Source organism: Pempheris klunzingeri, chromosome 18 (genome assembly GCF_042242105.1).
Source record: "Pempheris klunzingeri isolate RE-2024b chromosome 18, fPemKlu1.hap1, whole genome shotgun sequence".
Classification (NCBI taxonomy): Eukaryota; Metazoa; Chordata; class Actinopteri; order Acropomatiformes; family Pempheridae; genus Pempheris; species Pempheris klunzingeri.
The window spans coordinates 3,200,885-3,215,637 of record NC_092029.1 but is presented as its reverse complement, the minus strand read 5'-3'; the positions used below and the strand labels follow the sequence as shown (position 1 = coordinate 3,215,637).

The window sequence follows — 14,753 nt, the reverse complement described above, 5'->3', positions numbered from 1 at the left end:
TGGATAAACACACTGATACCAAACTGCTAAATAATTATTCAGTTTTTTTGGACTAACTTTCTCCTTGCATGAAATTATTTTGGCACTCTGAATCCATTGTGCTGTTCGTGAAGCTAAAGCCCCGAAGGGGAGGTGGGGAATCAAATATTCACTATGCTCCTCAGTAATTTATCTCATCATTCCGGACAGCGTTTTAATCATCGCCAAATTACAGGGTATGGTCTGTAATCGACAGGACATTCAGCAGGACAAATCTAAAATCCTGCTCCGAGGAGCTGAAGGGGTTGAAGATATTCCGTGAGGTGAATTTGGGTCAAAGTCGTACTCGAAGTCATAACTCAAATCTGAACACGATGACATGTTATTCAGTGGGACTGAGGATATCATCATTTTAAAAAAAATGACCATAAATCTTCTTAAATTATAGAAGAAACTTGCCTGAGAATCATCACATTTTTTCAGATTTCTTCAGTATCAAAGTCGTCTCTGGATAGTTGTCTGTTCATCCATCGATGCACTGCAGACGGGAGCTGCTAATGACTAATTCGGCATAGTTTTAATGGCTTTAAATGGCCAAATTACAAGAAATATAGGCTACAGCTGATATTACAAGTGCCCATTTGATGAGCTTTTCTGAAACACAGGTCTGCATGCATAGTTTTATGAGATTAGCAAAAACTTTTTTGCCTTTCTCCATTTTCATTTTCAAATTTCCCAATGAGCTGATCAGAAAATAGATAAATGAAATAAAATAAACAAAGTAGGAGGACAAGCAGCTCTTCTGGGGAAAAAAAACCCTCAAAGATCCACTGGTTGAAGTCACGTCGCCTCCCTTAGAAATATAAATCCAGTCTGAATGAGACTTAAGACACAATGTTTACTCATTTCTTATTATAAAAATGACAAGGCATCAGAAACCGATGTGAAGTTGAACGTATTTGCCCTAACGCCCTAATATCCACCCCCCTGAAAACCTTAACCAAATATGTTATCTACTTTTAGATGGTCATTTCTGTGTGTGTGTGTGTGCAGAGATTTCGTTCCGGGTGTGGCAGTGTGGCGGCAGTCTGGAGATCCTCCCCTGCAGCAGAGTCGGTCACGTCTTCAGGAAGAAGCACCCGTACGTCTTCCCTGAGGGCAACGCCAACACATACATCAAGTAAGTCTCTGAGAGAGTTTTGGTTGATATTAATGCCAGAATTTCCATTTCAAGGAAAAGGTCCAAACTGCAGCAGCTTCATCAAGAGTTTTCACCTCTTCTGACCAAAAATCTCTAGTTCAGTCTGGGTCAGTTGGTGTTTACAGTAGGGATGAATTCATACAGTGTGCTGTGTTTAAGGACTCTGATCACGTTTGATTTTGTATGACTGGATCCTTCACCAACATCATGTAACTGAAGAAATCTGCACAAAAAATGGCTGAAAAATGAGAGCAAACGTTAAAATAGTGTGACGTGAGCAGATTGAGAATGAATGAGTTGGTCAGTATTTAGGTCAGAGCAAAGTTCACCTGATGGCGTTCGGTCTAAAGCTCCACTCATTGTTGCACAAACTGCAGCATAAATGAGCAAATCTAACTGTTTTTGCACAAAGATTGTGTCGTTGCAGAATTGCAGGTTGACTGGCGCCGCAGCTCTGATCAAAGATTACATGTCACACGTTGAGTTTTCCTCAGTATTTGCTCTGTCAGTCCATGTATGTCCTTCCCTTACAGTCAAGACTAGAAGTAGAAGTCTTTTTAGGTTTGTTCCCATACCTGTGTTACTGACCCACTGGCTGAATTCACTGCCCAAATGAAATGAACTTCAGTACCAAACTAACTCATCATTTAGTCCGCACTTACACACTAATGAACCAACCTAACTAGTAATCCCGCTTACTTTCGATCTGACTGATTTACAGTTTGACTGGCATATGATACACGGGAAACAGACGTGCAAGCGTTTGCACTCTGAGCTGTGTGTCGCAGCCACCGAACGGCGTTCACATCATTGTTAAAGTGGATTTACAGCTGCCTGGGAGCTTTTGAGCTGCTGATACAACATTATCCCATTAGCATAAGTTGTATTCTGTTCTCTGCCCCTTTCAAACAGTTCAAACAGAAAGATGTTTACAGGCAGTCCAATAATGCATTAACAAGACTAATGTGCTCCGACTGCATGTGAATTGATCTCTTATAAATGGATTAATCAAGGCTGCAATAAGGATGCAGGTTGGTGTGTGCAGGCTGTGTTTATCATAGTGTTATATAGCACAAAATAGTATGGAATTGGAGGCAGTGCTTGTTTCTTCTATAAATTTGAGGTCACACAAGAAAAATAACATTTTCTTAAACTTGTTCTTTGAATAGTCCAGTTTTTTAGTGAATATCCAGGCATCACGGGAAACATTGCGAACCACTTACTGAAAAATAAGACTGGGAGAGTGAGTTCACCGGAAAACTAAATTGCAGCATTTCATCACAAAATAACTCTCGGGATGCACCGAACTCCGCGGACTGAAGATTTATCTGGTGGATTATTCCTTCAACAGTTCAGTAACTCATAAACCTCAGCGTGTGAGCAGAGCAACAACGCTGCCAGGGTTGGAAGGGTTCAGTTCCCAAATGGAGTGCTCCCGCTGCTGAACAGCACTTTGGAGCGGAGCCTCCACCAAACAGCTCGTATAAACTTATTGTTTTGTGTCAACCAGCTAATCCACACCAACACGGAGACTTTTTTTTTGTTTGTTTCCCCCCAGACGGGCTGTTTAGTCGCTCATTTTGCTCCCTGTTGGCCGTTACCGAGGCAACATCTGCTCCGTGCTGAAGATGATGACTTTTATTCGTATCACGATGGCCTGATGTTTGTGATCAGCGCCGATCTCCCAAACAAAGCTGCTGTTGTCTGCTCGCGTGTTGCTCTGCCGGTTAATTAGCCGGAGGCTCAGCGCCGGCAGTCTGGGTTATGAATATGCTAAATAAAAAGAGCTGCTTAATAATTCGATTACAAAGATTATGCTGTTTCCTCCATCGCTGAGGCCTGCTGCTGCGACCTTATGTGTGTGTGTGTGTGTGTAAGTGTGTGATTTTTTTAATTGTAAGCCTGTGTGTGACATGTATTTATGTTTATACGCCTTCAAGCATCTCATATCCTTTCTCTTCCCCTTCCATTAAACTGCCACAGCCAGTGTGTGTAATGCCTGTAATGGAGGGTTTCTGTCATTTCAATGAGATAGTTCGCTGCTCAGAGAAACTCCGCTAATAGCTAATTACTTCAGAGGGAGAAAAAAGGTGTGAGAGGAAAAAAAGAGTTAATGGAGATGGGGAAAATGTGCCTCACTGTTCGTGCAGCGTGGGTGAATACGGTGGAACGCAAGATACAGAAGTAGGCAGGATTTACACCTGATATAAACACGGTTATGTTTCTGGATGTGTGCAATAACTGGGTGAGGAGAAAAGCATCACAACCAGAATGCAGTGTGGAGGTGGCCTGGCTTGCACAGCGACCCCTTTTCCACTCAGTCAGGATTTGGATGCATCCTTCCCTGAGACATAATGGTGTGATTTATGATTGAACGAGATTGGACCGGACAGATATCTGGAGGTGGGTTGTTGTTGCTGCAACAGAGCTGTGTGTTTAAAGCCAGCAGGTGAACGCAGGGAGCCTGATGATGTCTGTTGTTACTTGTTTCTCTCCCTCCTCCTTCCTGCTGCCTCTCCTCCATTTTCACAACGCTTGAAACATCAGCTGGGATGCGGGAAGTGTTGAGGAAACATTATCACCCCAAACACGGAGGGCACAGAGGATGGGATTCTGTATTCGTGATGAAGGCGTCCTGCTTGCGTTCATACATGCGTGGAGACCTTGTGTGTGATTAAAAAAAATTACCCCTCTGTCCCAAACTGCAATTGCATTTGTCACACCTGCATTTTGAAATCCCCTAAAATCATGAAGCCAAAAACCAGATAGAGTTACATAAACACAACATGTCACAGTTTCCCACGTTTAGATTTAGTAAAATGTTTTGTTTTTAATCCATTAACTGCAAATTATATGTCTGAATCTGCTTGCTGTGAGCTTGATTTCCTGCTTTCTAGGCAGCTATTGGTTTTTTATCTTATTTTAGCTTTCTGCAGATGTTGTTTAAAGAAACTATGACGTCAAAGATTCGAATTGCCAAAGAATCTCCGGTGTGTAATATGCAGTAACGTGTGTGTGTGTGATCACAGGAACACTCGTCGCACAGCTGAGGTGTGGATGGACGACTTCCGTCTCTTTTACTACTCTGCTCGACCTGCAGCTCGAGGGAAATCCTACGGAGAGTAAGAACACGCACACACATGTGACACAGTCTTGATATTCATACTGATGTGTAGGCTGGTTCCCACACATCCAGAGTGTTTGGTTGTTTTGGATAGTTGGAAAAACAACCAAGCTAATCTGAGTTATGCCATTTTCTTGCTACACAAACAGAAAAACAACTAAAACAAACTGCAAAAATGTCCCGTTTGTTAATTTGCAGCAGCAGTAAGACAACCAGAAGGACCATAATACCATAATTCAGTCCCTGGATTTATTTCTGTTTTTACATATTTTGGTGTCTAAATGGTTGGAAGGTGCAAAAGGATTTGGAAGTGGTTGTTGCCAGTCTAGCTGCTGTGACTTTGGTGATTTAACACTTTGGTTCAACAAACTAACCGACTGAGGCAGTGGTAGACCAGCAATTGCTGTGTTGTGTGAGGTAAAATTACATGTTTCGTCAATGGAGTCTGGTGGCTTTGAACCGAGCGACATAATGACAAGAAAGAAAGAAAAACAAGCACTTTTAGTGGATGTACTTTGATGGGCAGTGTTGGCTGAAAGGATTATATTAAACTCAATGCTTTACAGCTGAAGTGATCTACGGGATCAGCTTCAAATCTTTTAGTACCTGCCAATCATTTTGTACCCCAAATATGTAAAACTAGGGCCCCTTGTTTAAAAACACCCTGTGAAAATCTTGTTTTTTGCCTGAGACCCTGTGATAGTGGTGTTACAGGTGTTACAGGTGTTACAGTGCACACTAGTGACCGCATCCAACCACACCCATCAGTGACTGGAGGGAAAAACAGGCTTGGAACTTTAATCCAGCATGGCGTGTTTATGTGGGACGGGTGTTTTTGTCCACAGCGGCAGACGAATCCACACAATGTGATTAATACAAGACGTCCACAAACAGAGCAGGAGCTTAAATGTCACTGTTTATCTGTCAGAAGCAGGTAAACGCTGGCATTGGAGCACAGCTTTAAGGTTTTGCCCGCCTTTTCACATCACACACTTCATTATCTATCCATTATGACAACTTCACCAAGACCAGCTGATCGCCTGTTTATCTGGCTGCTCTTCTCTTATCTGACAGTCTGCTTGTGTGTGTGTGTGTGTGTGTGTGTGTGTGTGTGTGTGTGTGTGTGTGTGTGTGTGTTTTCTCTGTATTCCTTTATGTTTGTGTCCTCAGTATCCGGGGAAGAGTGGAGCTCCGCAAGAACCTCAAGTGCAAATCCTTTAAGTGGTACTTGGACAACGTCTACCCAGAGCTCAAGTAAGTGTGTGTGTGTGTGTGTGTGTGTGTGTGTGTGTGTGTGTGTGTGTGTGTGTGTGTGTGTGTGTGTGTGTGTGTGTGTGTGTGTTGTTTTTTAACATATCAGTCCAGGGAGAGAAAGTTTCTGCTGAGCACACAAGTGAGAGAGGAGAAATTACAAGTCTGACCCCAAAACTGGCTTTATTACTGTCTGGGGCATTTTAGAAATAAGATCATTTCCTTTATTTAGGTTGTTTACTTTAAACTTTTAAAGGGACATTCCGCTGATTTTGCACATGAAAGTCAGTTTATTCATCAAGAGGGTTGTTACTAAAATAACCTATTTTAACAGAATGAACTGGGACCATGGAAAACATGGTGGAATCACCTGTGTTTAATCTGTCTCTTGGCTCTGTCCCTCAAATTTGGTGCCCTCAACTTTGCCTCAGCAACCCCAAAAGAAATGCAGCCACAATAAAAGATGATAGGTGACAATACGAGCAGAGCAGAGGGGAGCTTAGAGGGTTGATTTCAAATCTGTGACTAGCTTAATTTGTAGCAGAGGGAAGGTATTTTCTCTGCCAATATTGACTCATATTTCTGGCAAAGAAGCACACATGACAGGTAATAGCATTAGCATGAGCAGCATTCAAGTTGTAAATCACACAGCTTTTTATCTAACGCCGCACACCTGTGCAACGCTTTGAGTTGTCTGCAAATGTGGCGCACGTCCTGCTTTTTTCAGAATCTGTTGAAATTCATGTCCACAGTGAGTGTACACACACACACACACACACACACACACACACACACACACACACACACACACAGCCCATCTGTATGTCTTTTTGAATACCTCATTCAGTGTCTTTGTCTAAAATGTCTCCCTTCGACCTGATTGGCTGAGCTCCCTGGGGATCTGGTTCCTGAGATTGACTGCCCTATCAGCACACACACACACACACACACACACACACACACACCCACACACAATAATGGTGAGTAGCATTAAAAGCAATGGCAGTGACTCTTTCATATAGATACACACACTTACACACACACAAACATGCCAATGCAAAAACCTTTAAGACACATAAGCACTCTCCTTTAAACGCTTCCTCTCTCTTTCACACACACTTCAACACTCGCACACATACACACATTTAAATACCCATTTATCCACTGGAGGCTGGTGTTAATCCCTCAGAATGGAATTAACAGGCTTGCTCTCAAGGGAAGACAGACCTGACCCTTAAAACGCAGAATAACCTTTAACGGGTTATTAAAACAGAGAGAGATAGCAGATTGAATTAATGCTACAGGGGCTTAAGCCCGAGTTTATTGCGCGGCCGAGAATTGAACAAGAAAGACTGAGAAAGTTTATCAAAGAGGAAGATTGGAAAGAAACTCTCTGAAGTAATGAGTTGAGAGAATCGTGGCCTTCAGCGGAGTTGTTAAAGGTGCAGCGTGTCATTTTTAAATCACTGTCAAAGTAACTGTGATATCTTGATGTAGTTAATGAGATCATGGTGGAGATGATTGGGGTCTTCTGTCTCATCTCAGTGAGGCTATTATTGTATCTTAAAATTAAAACGATATATCCTCTGAACCCTGTTGCTTCCACATTTGGTAAACGTGCTTTTGGAGATTAAAGGGAAAAAATTATATTTACTGATCTACCTCAAGGTTTGAAGTTGTGCAGCTTTGCTTCTGCAAAAGATTTGTACAATGGATCCTTTAAGTTTATGACTCCTGTGTTGCATTTCCTCCATCAGGGTCCCAGACGACTCTGACTCTCAGTCCGGGGTGATCAGACAGCGGCAGAACTGTCTTGAGTTTCGAAAGGTGGAGGGCCAGGAGCTGCCCGTCCTCACGCTGGCTCCCTGCGTAGGAAAAGACGGAGTCCCTGCCATCAACCAGGTGGGTCAACCAGACAGCGACAGAGTTTGTAACACAGAAAACACCATAGCTCAGTGGATACAGTGAAGGGTGAAGACATCGAAAGACAGTGTATGGAACAGGTTTACTTCCTTTGGCTGTCAGATCAACTGGTGTGAAATCATATACATGAGGGGCCAGATCCATTCAACAATAGATTAGTGATTTTATTTATTAGTGAGATAGATTATTGTTATTCTTAAATATACACATTTTTTTCTTCTTACTTCCTGGTTTACTTCCTGGCTTCCTTTTTACTTCCTGGTTACGTCCGGTTTCCTGGTTCACTTCCTGTTTTCCTGGTCTACTTCCTGTTTGCTTCCTGGTTCACTTCCTGGTTACTTCCTGTTTCCTGGTTCACTTCCTGGTTACTTCCTGTTTTCCTGGTTTACATTCTAGTTACTTCCTGGTTCACTTCCTGGCTACTTCCTGTTTCCTGGTTCACTTCCTGGTTACTTCCTGTTTCATTCTTTTTTTCAAAATAAACACAAACAGTGGTCCACAGTTGGTCCGAGTAGAATCATAGTCCACTGTTGTTAATGTAGGTGTGTGTGAGTGTGTGTGTTCTCTCTGGCTTCTCTCTGCCATAATTAATACCCGTAGGATCCTCATTATTCCGTGTTTACAGCGAGTGTGGAGGCTGTGATCCGCTCTAACAAGCCGCCTCGCAGAGCGCTTACATGTCAGCAGCTGAAATGCCTGAAGGCTGGAGAGTCTGACCTGTGACTGCAAGGTTGCTGGTTTAAATCCCTGAACTCACGGGGAAAACCACTGATGTGTGTGAGTGTGAGTGAGTGAGACTCTCCTCATCAAGGCCTGAAGTGAGGCTCTTAATCCCCATTTTGTCATGTTCAGGAGTCTGGTTTGACTTGACTTTGCCTTTTATTTTCCAAAAAATACTATAAAATGAAATGAAAATTCAATCACTCATTTTTATCACTTGGATTTTTCCAAATATTGATAATTTATTATGTTATTCAATATAGTCCTAGTATGTTTTTTTAAATTACAGAAAGTTGAACCAAAGTAACCTGGTCAACAAGCTCAAATGTATGTTTACAATAGATAAATTGATTATTTAAACTCTTTAACTTGTGCTAATGTGGTAAAATAAGTATTTTTATTACGAATTGTGCCGTCTTCTGACTGCTGTTCGTGTCATATTGGAGCATCTCACTTGTTAATGAGTAAAATGTTGTTATAACTGATAAAAAACTGCATCATACGCTGATCTTATTGAGACATTTCCAGCAGCTACAGTAGAGTCTAATAGCAGCAGACGTCTAAGTGGTCTGCAACATTCACTGTAAACAAATACGTTGGTTTCAGCCTCACAGAAACAAAGAGAGAGAGAGCTTCTTTAAAGCAGCCATTTTGCACCAGCATTCACATACAGGGAGAAATCAATAGCAGGAGCAGGGAGACCAATTTGTAAACCCACAGCAGCAAAAACAAAACAGACCAGAATGCTTGTAGTGTCAGTCATCACTGATTCAAATGTATTGTACTGTTCCTTTTATGGGAAGTTTCACATAATTTAAGGGTGACAGCTGCGTACAACAGAGCAGAAATATAAGATGAGGGGGTAGGAGAGTGATGGGCATGAAATGCGATCCACTGAGCCACAAAAACATCATTCTGCACACATTTTGGCCCAGATGTAATTAGTGCAAAAGCATGAAGTTGTGGTTGTATCGTTTTTTTTAACTGTTGGCTGTGAATGGGAGCATGAATACAAGGCAGCTCAGTCAACTTTCTCAGAAAAATAAAGCTTGCATTCATATCTTTTGTAGACAGGGCTGCAGCTGTCAAGTTATTTTGAGCCAAAGTGCATTTTGTTTGTACCCTTTATTTACCCGGGGAGCACTTCTGCTGAGCATGCAGACTCTGTTTCAGCACAGGCCCGCTTCATGTTTGACTACACAGCCACCGAGCACGTTTACCTGCAAACCAAAAACTCTGATTACACTCTGAGATCTGCTGACAACTCTGCCTCTTTTCTCCAGTCGCCTCGTTTGCACTTCACACGTGGTTTGGCCCTCATCGCTCCACTGAAAGTGTTTGCTTTAGAAACACAACACAGAAGTCCAGTTAGTCAGAATGAGATAACATAAGATGAGGTAAGATCAGATAAGATCAGACCGTTTTTATGAGATAAAGTCAAATCAAAAGAAAGTCTTACACACTACAATGACATCAACAAGTGCACATAAACATGCAAAACCAAGTTAATGAGCAAATTTGCAAAGTATGTCTGCATTTACTATATAATCATGTATGTAAGTATATAATTATTATGATAATATTAAATGAAAACATTATATTTTAGGTCACCTGTGTGTAAAAAGGCTTTAATACAATAAAAATGGGATATCAGGATACAGTATAATGGCATAGGAATAATATAATTACAGAATATTTTAAGATAATATACTAAGAGCAGCAGTGTAAGTGTTAGTTGATAATTATGGTGTAATTCTACTCCTACAATGATAATTACTACTTTAGAATGAGACCTTCACGTCTACATAGGAAACACGTGACCTTGCCGTGTATCTACAGTAGCCCAGAATGGACAAAACCAAGGGCTTGAATCTGATGGCATGAACGCACCAGCTGGAAGACAGAGAGAAATCTGAGATTTATTATTTACTTAAAGGCCTCTGTAGTTTCTCATAAGAAGATGTGACTAAATTCTACATGCTGGTCCTTTACTCATAAACTGTCACTGAGCATTCAGACATAAATGAATATTAGTCTTATCAGTCCAGCAGTAAGCATGATTATCTTACTAAACTGAGACATGTGTGAGATAATTATGATAATAAAACTGTGGTGATGCTAATAAAAATAACAAATTTTATGTATTATTTATTTAATTTAAATATTTATTTAATTTATTTATTACATTTTTTGTATCTTTGCACTTTTATGGTTTTGTTTCACTTTTTTTGTGCTTTGAATTTCGTTGTATTTATTTACAATGACAATAATTACTAATACTCCTACTAATTGATTAGTAATTAGATGAGTAATTTACCTTTTTTTATACATCTTTTTTTTTTTTTATTCATACTTTTATATATTTATATTTTACTTTGTGTTTGAGGTGTATTCTTATTCTTATTCTTATTCTTTTGGAGCTGTGTGTAACAAAAAGCAATTCCCCCCTGGGGCTTATTAAAGTAATTCTGATTCTGATTCTGATTGAAGAAAATAGCCATACAAAAACATTCACGTTGGTACATATTTGCTTATCGCGTCTCCCCCAATGAATTCACAGGAGAGCTTGAGAGGGGGTGTTACTCCTCTCCACTGTAGGGTTAACATTTAATCTTCCGTGTGCATGTAAATGTACCGAGTGAACCCTGGGAGGCTCCAGCAGAGAAGATATATTGAGCTACAGCACCAATTAACCTCCAGTGTCATTGTCTTTGCTGCAGCTCAATAAATCAATCATACGGTGAAATAAGCCCTGCAGTGTTGAGTTATTTAAGATAAAACTCTATACATCACAGCGCTGCTTTGAACAGACCTCCCACTGTGCCTTCAGCAACCAGCTCCCACTATCCAGCGCTTCACACGGGCCAGTGAGCAGGCTCGTGCACGCAGCATTGTGATTATGCTAATAACTTGTAGAGATGTATTGATACGTCCCTCTAAATGCAGCATGAAAACTAGTAATGATTGTGGATTGTTTCCACATTACAAACCACTGATCATTATAACCTGAAATGACTAGTTGATTAATCAAAACGCTGATTAACAGAAGAGAAAATTAACAGCTGATTTGTTGATAATGGATTAGAAATTGTCTATGGATGAACAGACCGATCATTTCGCTGATGATAGCCAGCATTGAAGGAAGCTTTTAGATACTTAACTTAACCCTTTGAGGGTCTTCAGCACTTTCTAGTGTGTTATGATTTTTATTTTTAGCGTATTTTATCAGTTTTTCATGCATATTGCTTATAATTTTGCAAGATGGTGAATTTTTCAGAGTTCTCAATTTTTTTCATGTATTTTTTGTGTATTTTAGACCATAAAATGATGCGCATCATGACAAAAACATGGCAATTTAAGGGTTAATTTTTTAAAAAACGAATTAAAATTTGATATGTATGATTAGGGCTGATGCTGGTCTAAAAAACTATTTAAAAAAAATTTAAAAAAAAGAAAGATTTTTAACATTTTTATGGCTTGTTTTTATGCATACACATTTATGTGTGTAAGGATCTTTAACGTGATTATTTCTGAGGACCTTCAAGGGGTTAAGTAAAAGTAACAATACTACAATATCAACATAACCTGCACTGAAAATGTCACTTAAGTAAATGTACATGTATTATTAGTAAAGTAGTAAAGTACTCTAAACTAATACAGAATATATATTTTGTATGTTTTGGACTATTAGTACTGATCAATAGATGTGAACGTAGTGTTTTACTGTAGGACCTACTGTAAATATACTGTCAGGTAGTCAAACAGTGCATCATATTTTATCATATCGTCACATGTTTTGGATGTAAAATCTTTAAAAAGTAAATCTGATGGAGTAAAACTTCCCCCTGAGTTGTTGGACCTCAAATGTTTCACTAAACTGCAGTACTTCAGTCGATCTATGATATTGTCTGTTCAGGTCTGATCTTGTAAAAGGGACCATGGTAATGATTAAAACAGTGAACCCTGCAGTTGGTATTTCTATTATTAAAACAGCAATTAAAATATGTGGCCCCTTTATGAGGAAGACCAGGGTGTGTGTGTGTGTTCTAGATGTGTCAGGATGTGATTCACTTTGGTGTGACCTTTATACTGTCCGTCCCCTGAGGGTGTGGAAAGCCCTCAACACACACACACACACACACACACACACACACACACACACACACACACACACACACACACACGAACGCCGGACAGGTTGAATATCATGGATCCTGGTAGCTACTATAATAACCCTGACCTACTTACACAGTCTGTGTGTGTGTGTTCGTCCTCTCAGCTCTTATTTTCTTTCCTAACATGTCTTTCTCAGACATGAACATTAATGCATCAGGGTGCTGTTTCTTTAAACCTTGACCTCCTTAGTGTGTGTGTGTGTGTGTGTGTGTGTGTGTGTGTGAGCCATGTTTGACTGTCAGACTGGTTATAAATACACATCAGACACTCTGTCTGTGTGTGTTTGAATATTTTAGATGTCTTTATATGTATTATATGTTTTTTTGGAAATGTATCAAGTGTCATAAGAACGGTTTTTATTACAAAGGACTGTGGATGTCATAGTATAATAATAAAGTGCACATTATTATTTCTAATCTAATCACGAGCTCCCAGTTGGGGCAGCTCAACAGTTAAAATCTATCCTCTGTTTTCCTTAATTACTCTCCACCATTTTGCTCTTTCCCCTCTTCGACTTTATCTATCTGGACTCCACAGTGCGAGCATTTTGTGAAAATTACAGCGCACGAAAGTGGAGAATTATTCGGGGGCCCGGAAACTGGCTGGTTCTGAATTGGAACCGGTTCCGAATTATTGAGAACAAGGGGTATTTTTAAGGTCGGTTCTTTTATCTGTACTTGAAGAAACCAGGGAGTGAGATTAGCTAAGCGGAAAATGTGATTTTGGTGTAATTTATGATCATGCATGCAGCCTCCTCTCTCTGCATTTCTGCTCTCTGTATCAGCGTTTGCCTGATGGCACACACACACACACACACACACACACACACACACACACACACACACACACATACACAGTGTGGACAGCAGAGCAGAAAGGCCTCTGCGGAGAAAGTGAAAGATAAAGTTTTGCCCAAGTTGACAACAATTATGTAAAAGTTAAAGTACTTGCAATAAACTCTTTGCAAGTCAAAATGAGTCATTTATCAAAACACCTGTCCGACGAGCTGCTTTACCTTCAGCCTCCGATGACGTAAAAGAAGCTTCACTTCACATCTTCATCCAGCGGAGTGAGGAGCCTTCAGCTGATCGGCCGACATCAGTTCCAGGAGTCAGAATCTCCTGCTTCAGATTTCATTCACACAATAAATTAATGAGATAAAAACTTTAAGTTCTGAATGTTTTTATGGGCGTTTCACAGGATTACTCTGCTGTCATTAAACCTGGACCAATCTTTACATGTTTTTGGATTTGATGGAATGAAACAGCCGTCTTGTCACTCTTCAAACCCGCCAGGCTCCATCAACAAAACCTGTAATTTTACCTCACAGAACACAGAGTTGCTGGTCTGCTGCTGCCTCCATTGGTTAGTTTGTCTTATTGTGGGTCTCACAAATATCGTTTTGAATCTGAACTCACCCTTGGAAACACCAAAGTCACACAATAACACAAACAAATAACCGATCGAGGCAGCGGCGGACCAGCAGCTCCTGTGTTCTGCAACATAAAATTACTGGTTTTGTTGTTGTCAGTCTTTCCGTAATGTATTCAGACACTTGGGAGAACAATCTGAGCCTGTCAGGAGCACTACTTTGACGGGCACAGTTGCCCCAAAGGATTAGTTTGCAGCCATTGCAGCCTGTTTCGCAGCTGCTGGCTGAGGTGATCTACTGGACCAATTCCAACACTTTTTGCACCTAATAGTCACTTCACACCCAAAATATGTAAAATCATCAAAGGATGAAAAATGCAGCAGTTATCCTTTAAGTCAGATGTCGGATAATGAAGTGATCTAAACTCACAGGAACACAAAATACTCTGGTTAAGTGCCAATAAAGTGAAATTGTCCTCACTCTAAATGTCACTTTGCTGCATTTCTCGCTTCTCCCTGAATGACTTCATCTTCACAACCGTTTTAGAAATAAAACCAAAAGCTGGAAAATGTCAAATTTAAAAAAAACCCGACTGGCAAAACAACATTTGAAACACTGAGATGATCCTGAACTCTCTCTCTCTCTCTCTCTCTCTCTCTCTCTCTCTCTCTGTCTCTCTCTCTCTCTCTCTCTCTCTAGGAGTGGGTGTACACTCACGGGCAGCAGATCCGACAGCAGCAGCACTGTCTGTCTCTTTCCACCACCTTCCCTGCCTCCCAGGTCCTGCTGCTGCCCTGCAACATGGCCGACGGCAAGCAGGTCTGCACACACACACACACACACACACACACACACACACACAGATACACACACACACATTTCAGGTGGTGTGTAGCTGCAGGCGAGTCATTACCGTATATCACATGGCTGATAAATTAATCTAAATGTTAATTAATCTAAAGCTAAATTTGTCTAAAGATGATCGTTACACACACTCGCACATTCAT

The 14,753-nt window shown here is 40.6% G+C and overlaps 1 protein-coding gene across 1 annotated transcript in view; it reads left to right on the top strand.

Annotated features, from left to right (window-relative positions):
- Positions 1-14,753, top strand: part of galnt14 (UDP-N-acetyl-alpha-D-galactosamine:polypeptide N-acetylgalactosaminyltransferase 14 (GalNAc-T14)) — a 141,626-nt gene that overhangs the window by 120,744 nt on the left and 6,129 nt on the right. Inside the window, exons 10-14 of the mRNA XM_070849359.1 lie at positions 1,033-1,159; positions 4,210-4,302; positions 5,475-5,558; positions 7,313-7,457; positions 14,446-14,565. Coding sequence (XP_070705460.1) covers positions 1,033-1,159; positions 4,210-4,302; positions 5,475-5,558; positions 7,313-7,457; positions 14,446-14,565 — 569 coding nt within the window. The remainder of the gene's footprint in view (positions 1-1,032; positions 1,160-4,209; positions 4,303-5,474; positions 5,559-7,312; positions 7,458-14,445; positions 14,566-14,753) is intronic.